Source organism: Falco rusticolus, chromosome 2 (genome assembly GCF_015220075.1).
Source record: "Falco rusticolus isolate bFalRus1 chromosome 2, bFalRus1.pri, whole genome shotgun sequence".
NCBI lineage: Eukaryota > Metazoa > Chordata > Aves > Falconiformes > Falconidae > Falco > Falco rusticolus.
Genome location: NC_051188.1, coordinates 20936989 through 20949874, shown reverse-complemented (window position 1 = coordinate 20949874; position 12886 = coordinate 20936989). Strand labels below are relative to the sequence as shown.

Sequence of the window (12886 nt, the reverse complement as noted above, 5' to 3'; positions counted from 1 at the left end):
CTTTTCCTTTGATTTGTAAAGGTTGTCAAGAGGATTTTCTTCAGAACAAACATCGCATGATCTTTATTTTTTGAATTCCTCTGTGGAATCAGGGATATTTGCACGGTGTATATGATTACACAGACTACGCATTGATTCAATATTGTAAATCCTATCATTTGTACGAGGGGATGTTTCATCTTATGGTCTCAGTGCTCTATGCCTTGTGTAAGCACACAGTGACAAGCATCTCCACCCTGACAGAATTTGCTGTCTAAATAGTCAAGATGATAAAAATGTGAGATGGAAGAAGGACAAAGAGATATTGCATTCATCACAAAGCACTGTTGAAGATGCCTCCAGCTAGCTCTGTGTGAAATTAATTAATTAAATAATTTACCTTATGTTTTGTCTTGCAATTATCATTCACATTCATTTTAAAATATCATACAAAATGGCAGCCACTGCAGTATATTACAATTAAAAACAGATCATCTCCATTAACAATCCAACTTAATTTTGAATTACCCAGACTTCCCCTCATCTTAGTATAACTGATAAATTAAAGTTTACGAGCAGAGTTTTGGTCATCTTTGCTAAAGGCCATCATGGCCACTTTTTGATTCATGGTACAAAAATTTAGTAGGAACAGATTTTATACATAAAAATATAATAATCTAATATGTTTCTCTGGTGACATTATTGATAAATGCATTTTTGTAAATCTCATCAAGCAAAATGTAAAACAAATCTGTTGAATTTTCCCTATACTGTATCACAGCAAGCTCTACTCCAGCACTGAAAATAATACCAGCTTTAAAATAATGGCATAAATATATGCTATGCATCAATAAAATGGTAGCTTACCATGTATTTGTATAAATTAATTTTACAACGTACACAAAAAATAACAGCAATGACAAGGAAATGAAATATAAAGTTGGAAAGGGTGAGAGCTTTTTGCAGTTCCTGTTGGATTACATATAGAATTGACAATTTCCAATCCATACCCTACTCCATAGTTAGGACCTGATCATATATTTTCAGATTTTTTATTTGGTTGAAGATGAAATTTTTTTTTTAAATAAAACCCTGTTTTTCACTCATGAAATAAATATTTCAACATAAAAAGCAAGGAGAAAGTTTTAGGAAATTCATGTATTTCCCAGCACAGATAATGAGGAGTTTTAAATCAATTACATTTTCATTCTGTATTGCTTAATTATTATTACACTTCATTCAACTACATTTTCCCCACAGCTTTATGTATACAGAAATGTATATTTGGAAAAGTTTAGTAGCAGCAGTCGGTGCACCTAAATATAAGGCAATTTAAGTGTGGACAAACACGACTTCTCATAATCGTTCTGTCTGAGCAGACTTGAAGGTACAGACAAGGCTTTTAACCAAAAGACATTTTAAAAGCCAAAAAAGAAGTGCTTGAGAATATATGAGACCATTGTAATATGTACACACGTTATATACGGAGATGGCACCTGCATGCTCCCTAAAAAGGAAGTAGGTCAACTATTAGAACAAAAAATGAATCAACAAAACAGGTGATGGAGGTTTCAGGTCATTAAGGAAGTAAATGTGTGAAGACCTGATAGAGAACTGTGGAAAGCCTTTGAGGAAACAAGAATGTAAGGACTTCACATTTATTTCTGTGGACAGGGCAGGTACGTTTCTTAAACACAATGGGAAAACATGTGCTAGATAAAAAGGAATGGAAGAAATTGTAGGAGTGGTCATGTGCTTCTAGAATTTACAGGCTTGGGGATTTGTAAAAACAGTAGTAAGGCTATTAGTAAGATCTTTGTTACGTATCTGAAAGTCTTCAAAGACCTGCAGAGAATCATAGAAACCATTGGATTTTCTTGTTAATTCACACCAAGGGAAACAAAACTGGTGTATGGCTTAGCCATAGGCTATCGAATGGTTCTTCTGAAGAACTATACAGCTGGTTCTGACCCTGCCTTCTACATACTGGTCCACTATGGAAAACCTGTATGGAAACAGTTTCTGTGTGAGGTAAAAGAGAGAATCAAAAAACCAGCAGAACTCCAAAGGTATAATTCAATATGAATACTCCTGAAATTCTCTGGCAGGCAGATCTGTACATTTTAGGAGAACATATCTGTTTAATGGGAAACTGCTTATTACATAGGATTTATTGTCCTTTCCTAGTCTTGTCGTGCTCACAGGTCCCAATCTGGATGGAGGCCCTATTGTGCTAGACATTGCAGAAACACATAGAAGGTATTCATTAGCTGCAAGTACTAACATGACAGACAATACACGAACTAGAACATGACATACAAAGGGTTTAACCAAATGTATGTCTTAGGGAGCCACCATTTCCGAACAGCGGTTACTTTCCTGTCTGACTGATTTACCGAAGCTTGGCAGGCTTAGGTCATTTCAGTGTCAGTCTCAAAACTGACACGTCCCAAAAGTTGCACATGGAAAAACGGCAGTTCAGGAACTCTGCATAGTGAATGTTTCTGATCAGATGTCTGGATTTCATACATGAATGCATATGCAATTATTTGTATATGGAACACAGAAATAGGAATTAGATCCAAGTTTTCATTTTCTTCATCTTATGGTTGATTCAGTAGGCTGGGCTTGACTTTGGGTACTAAATGGCAGAGTAAGTGCATGCCACAGCATGTCCCCCATCACTGTATCAGCACCTCTTTGGGAGAGTGGATTTTGAGCAGAAGAGGGCCTGCACACATCACTCTTGTAAGCACTCAGGCGCCTGAGATCAAGGTTGGAGCTCACACGCAGGCAAGGTGCAATCAGGTATGCACTTGGATCCAGGCACTGGGAAAGAAGCCTTCAGGTCCCACATTTTGCAAATGTTATTTGTTGTCATCAGTGTGCTCAACCTCAATCTGTGTCAACCTATGTTATTCTAAGAAATGTTACAGTAATTTTTCACTCAATATGTGAATTTCTGTAATAATATTGCTGAGTAAATGATAATTTGAAGACACATTAAAAGTCTTTATGGAGATTTAACCTCTTCTATGAATATAGAATAGAATATAGCTAATAGCACTAGAAAAATCAGACTGTTTCATGGACACAGACGTTTTCCAGGTCATTCCTGAACCACACAAACTGTAAATTTCACCAGCTCTATCATTCATCACTACTATTTCCTACATTAGAACAGCTCTGCTTGCTCCTGGGAGCAAAAATACATGCCAAAAACCCAAGGAAATGTGCAGTTGAATGTTACTGATTGTGTCTGAGCTCAGAAAAGAAGGTACATCAGACCATAAGATCAGAACATCTGTTTTTCCTTTGGCAGAGTGTTTGCCAAAAGCAGCTTCATTAAGTTTTCCCATACAACTTAAAACTAGCAAAGCAGAATCAAAACCTGCAGTCAAGCCCTCATGAACTCATCTGTCCACAGACCTTACACCTGCATGTACACTAGAATCTCACTGTACTCACATCTTTGAAAACTCTTTATCAAGATTACAAATTATACCAAAACCAACATTTTTTTATTTAAACAAGTGCTCTTCCACACTCTTCCACATTTGATTCATAATATAATTCAGATTAATAAAATGCTTTAATAAAATACATTTTTATATGTACCTAAGTATATATCACAGTACTGAGAAATCTTACTTTCTTTGATAACAGCTTTTCTGCAGTAAGTATTTCAATATCTTTCAAAAACTACTCCTTCCATAAAATATTTAAATATTCACCACCTGACAGAGAAAATGGGAATGACTGTGGCCTGGTTGAAGGCAAATTATATTTAATGTATTGGAGAGATAGCAAAATACAGCTGTTCAGGATTATTCAGAGTAGAAACTATGGAATATTGGTGTTCTGATATGAAAACATTTTATTAAAAATTAGGATGAGAATTTGTGAATAATTAAATAAATATTTCATTTAATTTCAGTATTAAAAAATGTAACATTCTCAAAATGGCAACTAATTCCATGGAGCACTGTTAATCATAAAACGCATGGAAAGGCTGTACAAGTTCATTAGTGTATGTCTTTGCAGTGAAGGAGAACTCTTGCCGTGAATGAGGGTTTTTTACCACACATTTTTATTGCTGTCTGGTCTGGTTTTAAATGTTCCAAATGATTGGGCATCTCCAATTTAATAAGGCATGCTATCACACAGTCTAGTAAGTCTCAGTGTCAGAAAGTGTTACTTGATTTTCAGTTAAAATTGTGCTTTCTTAATTAATCACATTCCTAGTTTTGTATTTTTCATATTTCCTTAATTACCTCCACCTTTGATGCCTGAATTTCTAAGTGCTTAAATAGTTGTTCACGCAAGTATTTGATTATAATCAGTTGGTTTTTTTCAAAATATATATATTTAGATCAAGATCAGTATCATTGTCAGCCAACTAATGTATATATATTATATATAGTTAGCTTTTCAACATTTTTGTCATACAGTTAAATGTAAATAAATTGATATTGCTTTATAGAAGACTTTGAAAAATATTTTAAAAGAATTTTTAATACTTTTGCTGTATTCATTATTAATTGCCCATGAGAACCCAAGAAGATTAGCAGAGTGGTATGTCTGTGATAAAAAGTTTCTGGGAACAGATATATCAGTAGAGCACTCATGCCAAAAGAAGAAAATACCTGTGAATAATATTTGGAAAATCCTGTATGTTTGTCTAACTGTAGCAATTGTCCTATCTATTCTGGTGCCAGAAATATGTGTGCATAAAAAGAGAAACTGCAAGTAAAGACCATACTCTAGCCTAAATATGCACACACCTTCCAATTCTCAATGTCTATGTCTTTTAGCCCAGCTGAAGTGCAGGCATGAGAGCAGGGTAAACATTTGGCCTGTTCTTAGGAAGAACTACACTTAGAATATGCATTGGTGGATTGGACATTTTGTGCTTGGCCCTCCATATACCAAATTAATTCCTGTCACGATAAGGTGATCCACAGGTTGTTCCAAGGCTTAGTATTAGGGCTTGACTCTCCTCATGTTAGTGACTCAAACCCAAGCAAGGTTTAACGCAGATGGCAGGAGAACATGGGAATGAGTGCAGATTTGAATCACGTTTGACTGACAGTGCATCTAAAACTACAAAGACCTGTCTGCCTCTTTTACTCACACTGTGTTTAAAATTTTTGTCAGAGCAGAACTTGCGCTACATGGCAAAAACCACACTGCAGAAAGGACACTACGTATTCTGGGGAACACTCTTGTTTTATGACTATCATCAACATGAGATACTGCACAATTGCCTTGACCTATCTCATTCCAGGAGATTGTGATAGCTGTGGCATCCACAAAAACCCATGGAAACATGGGTTTCTCCATCAGAGGCTAAAACTGTTCCTGGCATTATGATAATGTAGCATAACCTAAATTATATCATAACTGAATTAATGTGGGCTTTCTGAACACGATTTGCTAGTGCATCAGAAATGGTAATCATCTGATCAGGTGCTTTTTTCACACCTCAGTTTTAAAGTACTGGCATGACAATCTATAAAATTCAACAGTGATCTAAAAATTTTGGTCCAGGGCTTCACTGATTACAATGTCGACACAATGGATCAGTATTATGGGCAAAGTTCTGACCAGGTGAGTACTAGTTCTCTATCTAATAGCAGGGTAGAACAGCTAAAGACCGTTATATTCAGGAGAAAATGTGAAATCAGTCTCATGAACTTAGTTTTCTCTAAGGAATATAAAGATAATGGAAAAGTAAAAATGTAAAAAGAAAAAAAAAACACATCAGAAATCACTGAGGCAGCAATGCAAGCAAAAGATTATAGTAGTGAAATTGTATCAGTTATGTAACAAACTGAGAAGCCAAATACCTTGTTAATGCCTCCTACTGACCAGCTAATCTCTACAAAGCTTTCAGATGCTCACTGTTGTATAAAACATTGTTATACAGATTAGCTCAACATTGTCCAACTTTTCCAAATTTTTTGCCAGTCATGCAGCCATCTAGAGTCATGCCAATATGGACTTTATATGTTGGGTAATTAGTTACGGAGACACTTAAATAATTTAAGAATTCCAAAATACAGATTTTCAAACGTCCTGTTCACTTGTCCAACAGATCTAGGAATACTAACATTTCCGAAGTTAAACTATCTGATCACCATTGGACATGAACACAATCAAAATCTCATAAGGGACCATTTTACAAATAAAGCCTACAAGGAAAAAGAGGGGCCATATGAAGAGGTACTCATGTCCTTTTACTTAAGAACAAGTGGCTGCAGGGCTCAAGTGGGTTGTTGTACTCCCGGATTAAAATTCCTCCTTTCACTGAGAAAATCTGACTTTATATCTTCTCCCAGAGTTCCATGCCCTAACCAACCGACTATAGTACATTTGATGTTGGGAATCTTTTACTCTCTAGTAGGTTTTTTTCTGCTTCATATAAATTTATTAAATATTAATTAGAGCAGAAGCTACAAGAGAAACTTCTGTCTCCAAGGTGGGTACAGTAAACGTCTGACAGCTAAAGCATGTGTTATATCCAGTCCAATACAAAATCAGTTTTTCCATGTAAATCAAGACAGTTTCAACTAGAAAGACTGAGAATTGCCCAATTCTATAGTCTATATCACAATAAGGATCTGGAAAAGAACAATGAGAGTAAGGAGTATTCTTGCGTTCAATATATTCAGTATTCCTCTAGTTAAATATTTCAGGATCTGATAGTGTCTAGGAGGATGAACTTTCATCTCATATGATAGTGTCTAGTCTAATATAGCTGATGGCCTTGAAATTAAAATGTTACAAGCTAATTAGAGTCAGTGGACGATTTTAAAATTACGCAGTCATTTTAATCAATTAAGACAACAGGGTAAAAGAGGAATATATTTTTTCCGGTGAAGCATTTATCTTGTCTTTGTCAGAAGCGTAAAACAGATTAGCAATGAGTTTTTCAGAGGAAATCAGTGGTGTAATATTATTTAGAGAAAAAAAAGAAATTCTGTCTTGGCAACATCAGATGGCCAACCACAAAACAAATCTTAAAAGCAAAAATGATATTAAAGTGCATCAATATTTCTCTTCTGTTGGGAAGCTCAAAACTGGAGGCTGTATTATATGCATGTCTAATGAGTGCTGTGTAAAGGGAGATAATAACTTCCTGGAGTCTTTGCCTCTGCCCCTGTTCATACAGCCCAGGAAACTTTTGGCCTTCGTTGCTGCCAGGTTCACTGCTGGCTCATGCTCAGCTTGCTGCCCACCGGCCCCCAGGGCCTTCTCCAAAGAGCTGCCCCAGGCCAGGCAGAATCAGCCTGTGCTGGCGCCAGGGGCTCTTCCTCTCCACAAGCAGGACTTTGCATTTGTCCCTCTTGAATTTCATAAGGTTGGACCATACCTCCAGCCTGTCTAGGCTTCTCTGAGTGTCAGCCTGAGTCTTGAAAGTATTAAACAGTACCCCCAGACTGGTATCATCCGCAAATGTAGTGGGCAAGCATTCTGCCATCTCTTCTAAGTCATTGATAAAGTTGTTAAAAAGGATCAGTCCCAGGACAGACCCCTGCAACACTTATTACTGGCCTCCGTGTAGAGGAGGGTAACACATTAAACCCAATCTCCAGGGTCTTTTTCAAAATTTCTAATTTTCGTGCAAAACTAATTCTAGTATTACTCTGTTTCACCTTATTCACCAAGCTGATGATTTTTTTATATTATATTTGATATAATATGTTCGAATCAGTCTCCCCTAAAACAGCTGAATATAATGAATTCACAGTGTTCTTCTCTCACATCCCCAAAAAACTTGAGACCCTGTCCACTGGAACTCTGGGAGAGAAAAAAAGAATGAGATATATCTGATCCCTGTAAATCAATTTGCACACCTTGGGGATGCTCATACATTATGTAACTGGAACAGTACGAGAAAAGGAATATATTCTCTGTTCAGGTTGCTCCCCTTTAATCTAGATTTTATGAAATGAAATTAAATTCTGTCCAGTTTAGTCATGTTCGTTTAATACTGAAGACCTCTCAAACAATGGAGTTTAGAAAAGTCTCCATCTTTCATCATTCTTCCAAATTTCTACAAGGAGATTAAAATTTATTAATCTTGCAGCATATCTATGTCTAGTTCACGTTCTCCTTTATCGGCTTAGCTTGTTTGCATTTGTCACACTGTCTGGTTTTTGGGATTGAGACAGGAGATGTGTGCATGGATTCATTCCATGCCAGAGCTTGTTGAGGCTCTGTTCATAATTTCATTATTATTTTAATCTGCAACTATGAATAGACATAGCATGTGATTTTTCTATACCGCAAGTTATTATTTAATGAAAGATTTAAGGATGCCTTCCAGAAAAAGGAAGTAGTTTTTATCATATAACAGTAACTTTGATATCTAAATAACAATTCTGTCAACTTTGAGTGGGCTCATGAAAGGGCTGTGCTATAGAACTATGCCAATCAATCACTAAAGCATCAGCACCCCTGTGCACTATACTGCAAAACTGTTTTCCTAATAGAACTACATACTACCATCATGTTATATTTAAAGCTTTCTTCGGGCACAAACTCTCTTCAGAAATGTACTATAAAAATAACTTTAAAAACGTTTATCATGTTTTTCTGAATATGTTTATCAGCCTTAGTAATACAACTTGTTTCTTGTAATATTCTACAGAGAAATACTATTTTATTAGCTATTAATATTCTAATATTGTTAACAAGGATAACATTTTAATGTATTTTTAAAAAACTGAATCTGAATACTTTTAAAGTTTTAGCTAAAAATACAGTATCTATTATTAATATTAAACATGGTAAGTAGTATAACCTCTACATAATATACCTTGAACGCATAATAAATATAAAGTGTTATCACAGCTGACAGACTAATATTTGCCAGATAACTGGTGACTGCATAAGATAATATTTCACCATTACTTTTCTATTCTTCCCAATAATGGGCATGTTTAATTGGATAAGTAGGATATATAAGAATCAACTGACTAGACAGCAAAAACTTCTCCAGCTTGGAACACCAGAACCATAAAAATCTATTTCTGTGAATATATTGTTAACTCTCTTTTTGAAACATTAACCAAAAACTTGGAGGGATAAATGCTTAATTCCATCAGGAAAAGGACCTGATGATAGTGTTGGTAATTTGTATGTGTTACACATGTTCTTTACAAATCATATTTCCTTAGACACAGGAAAGGACTGTGATGCTTCAATTATACTTCCAGACTTCAAGCATGCAATTAACATCTATATTCTTTCTTTTTTTTCTGAAGAGGGTAGCAGGGCTTTTCTGTATGATACTTCTCACACCTTCAAGAGTTACTTCTTGTCTTGACAGATATACTCCATTATAACAATACCCAGAAAAAAAAGTTCTCCGTTCTTAATGACCTCATACATACTTCTGGTGAGGACTGTGACATACACGTGTACTTTGCACAAATGTTCTTATAGCTGATAATTAGCTGAAATATAGATATTTCCCTCAGATTATCCCAAATAAGTGAAGGCATTACATTGAAGTCACTATTTAACTGGGTATGTCATGAATACCGATTTTTTAACAGAGAATTAGGACAAGTCTTATAATCATGGCATTCATAGTCCACTCTGTGAAAGAATGAAAGCCTGCACTACTCGAGCTGTTATTTCACTGCTCTTCTTGCCAAGGCGGAAGGACACTGTTCCTCAGCAGATCAAGGCATTTGGTGCCTCACAGATAACTAGTAGGAGACAGGAGTTCCTAGAAGTGAAGTTTCTGAAACTATTTTTGTTAGTCCTGACTAACAGACTGATACTAGAGAAGAAACACCTAGTTTCGTACAAAGAAACCAGACCAACAGAAAATAATTTTAAAAACTCCTTAAAAATAAAAGCCTGAGCCACACAGAAAACAATTTTTAAGTTATTCATCTTCTCTGTGATTCATGATGTGCAGTCACTAAGTGCACATCTTCCATGTGAACTGCATAACAGAAAAATTGTATGTGATCGAAGATGTTCTGCATTGTAATCTGTATGACAGTAACAGTGCTGAAAAGAATTTATGTGGGGGAAGAAATTTGATGGGAAATCAAGCACTAGCAACTATAGTAGTAAGTAGGACTTAAAAATTAACCTACTTACTTTATAGTAAGAGAAAGTAGAGTATAGACATGCTTCTACGAAGATAAAATGGCCTTCACTTAGTCACAGAGGTGTAACAATGATAGATAATGGGACCTTTAACATTTTCTCCAGTAGCAGGGGCAGCGCTGTAGGAATTTACTTTTTTTTTTTTTTTCTTGTAACAAGTCTATTCAAATCTTCTGTGTATCACGACTGCATGTTAGGAGCAAATTAGCTTAACTTCAATATTCATTGATGCATTTTATTGCATTCTGACTAAAGCTACATCTTGCAGACATCTGAAAGCTACCTTTTAATCTACTACATGCAAAATTACATTATAAATATTAAAATATATATGACAGTGGAAAGTTATTAAATTTATTCCTGAAAAATATAGCTGCTTAGCCTCAAGCATGAAGTAGTAATAATTACCTCTGAGCTGTAATTAATTGGGCAAATAAATTGTTACATTTTAGATGCTGATAAAAAGGAGAAGGAAGCTAAGAAAAAACAGCGACTGCTAGCAATCTTTCAACACTAAGGAATTCTGGTTGAGATAAAAGTTACAGCAAACACACATATAAAATATAAACTAAACAGACACTGAGACAACAGGAAAATACATTCTCTTAGGATGGTTAGAATTCACCTTAATATAACGTATCAACAACCTCAGTATTTCAAAGATTATTACCAATACAGAGATACAGATCAGGAAGTATGTTCAAAGAGAATATACTTTCAATCGAAGTACAAATTACAGTTGAGAAGGAAGAAAAAAGAACCACCTATTGCGCACAGAGAACCTGATGTATATACAAAAACAAGGGGTGAGGCTGGGAATAGAAGAGAACATACAAAAAAATGGAAAACTAAAGAGGACACTTACTGGGGAAAACCACATCACTTTAAGAATCCAAATTGTCAAAGAAAAATTCACAACCAGGATGATAAGCAGAAGGAGAACAAACAAGTAGAGGCAACGCTTTCTCCATCCATAAATTCCAATTTTGTAGACATATTCATTCTTTGGCCTCTCTAGGCTAGTGCCTGGCGTTGTTGTAGTGTATTGTTCACGTACCATCTGCTATGTAAAGAAAAAAAAAGAGGCTGCTTAGTTGTTCAAGGTAAATTATAAATATTTATATAAAACCCCAAAGAAAATATGAAGATATAATTCTAACAGCAAGTTACTAGAAACTAGAAACTTTTATGAAGTTTTACCTGGATAGCATTTTCATCATTTCCCTTTCAAATTACATTTACATCTTACTTTTTGGTACACACGATGTGATGTTTTAATATATGGACTGCATCAATTGCCATTTTTAGGAGGCTTAAATTTATTTTATCCTATATAGAATGGCAATACTTTCTTCCCATTTTTCATAATATTCTAATTCTACCATCACAAAATATTTCATAGGATCGTATCATCATCTGTGGCTCATAGAACAATTTTATTTTACTGTAAAAATAGTTACAAGTGATAACAGTACCTTGTGAGCACAGGTTTAAAAACACTTCTATATATTCTTTCCTCAATTCAGTAATAAAATGCATTCTTTGTGTTGCAAAACTTAACTGTGTATCACTGGAATGCCAAAATATGTTAAGCTTCAGAATCTGTATATAAAGAAATGAAATGGTTCTTAATAACGTAAAGGAAATAATGATTTCTCAATTTATCAGATATTCACATTTAAAGATATATTAGCAATAAAAACATTACTTATTGGGTTTAAACAACTTCTTTCACTTTATGTTATTGTTCTTAAAGAAGCATTCTTTGAATTTAAAGAAATCTTATGAGATTGCACTTCCTTAAAATGTGAAGGTATTCACTAACTTCCACCTTTACAGCACAGAGATAACCAACAACTCAAACCATTCATTAAAGCTTAAAATTTCAGCCAAACAAATAAAATCTCAGCAGCTTACCTAGAACAACAGTGGGCAACATCTGTCTCATTTCCACCAATATAAACCAAACCAAAACAAACACAAGAGGATGTCAAAAGGAAAATTCTTATTTTAAGTTCAGGCACTTCCCATGAGCTAAGTATATCCACAGGCATCTTACATCAAAAACTGGTCAACTTTCCTACAGTATAATGTTCCCAAATGACAGTGCCTTCAGACAAGTTTCAACCAAGGTCTCCTCTCAATTCCAAATTTACTCCTGGGAATGAGATTACTGTGCTCTGCTCACACAACTTTCAAAACGTGATCATATTACATCTTTGCCTAGCTGATTAATTACTCTACGTCATTGAAGATCTTCTCAGGTCTCCTGCAGAGCTATCCTGTGTCTGTAGCAAGCTTGGGGCTCTCAGTTCTAACCCTCATCTTTAGAAAAATGCATTTTTTTGTTTCTGTAGCTTCTTATTGAACTACAAGACAAAGAATGAAAGAAAAGTTTACAATCAAAAAGAAGTTCAAGCATTATCTCTTTGCATATATATAGTAGTCATATTATTTCTGCACTTTCAAAAAGCTTTTGATTTGTTGTTTATTTACATTAAAAATGAGATGATCATCAGCAGTTCATAACGTAACTGTACTACAGCATTATGGGAAAATATTCTAAATAATTTTTGCTGCGCTCAGTCTCAGTTGCTCATGATACTGTATATATAAATCTTTTTATCTGCTGAAAATATTGAAAATAGCATAATGATTTATTAGTTGAGAATCAGATTCTGAAATAACATCACTGCAAAACATTGTAGATTTACAAGATGTTTCTTAATATTCACCACATGAACTATGCTTGTTTAAAACTATCAGATTGCAT

At 34.9% G+C, this 12886-nt stretch overlaps 1 protein-coding gene across 7 annotated transcripts in view; it reads right to left on the bottom strand.

The window, feature by feature from the left end:
- SGCG (sarcoglycan gamma) overlaps nucleotides 1–12886 on the bottom strand; it is a 138857-nt gene that overhangs the window by 58159 nt on the left and 67812 nt on the right. For 2 of the 7 annotated variants that reach the window (XM_037375754.1, XM_037375755.1), the window contains 2 exons: nucleotides 11589–11715; nucleotides 10979–11176 (listed from right to left, as the gene is read on the bottom strand). In XM_037375754.1, the coding sequence (XP_037231651.1) occupies nucleotides 10979–11173 (195 nt within the window). In that variant the 5' untranslated portion in view covers nucleotides 11174–11176; nucleotides 11589–11715. The remainder of the gene's footprint in view (nucleotides 1–10978; nucleotides 11177–11588; nucleotides 11716–12886) is intronic. The other 5 variants (XM_037375752.1, XM_037375758.1, XM_037375756.1 and 2 more) reach the window with 4 other exon arrangements.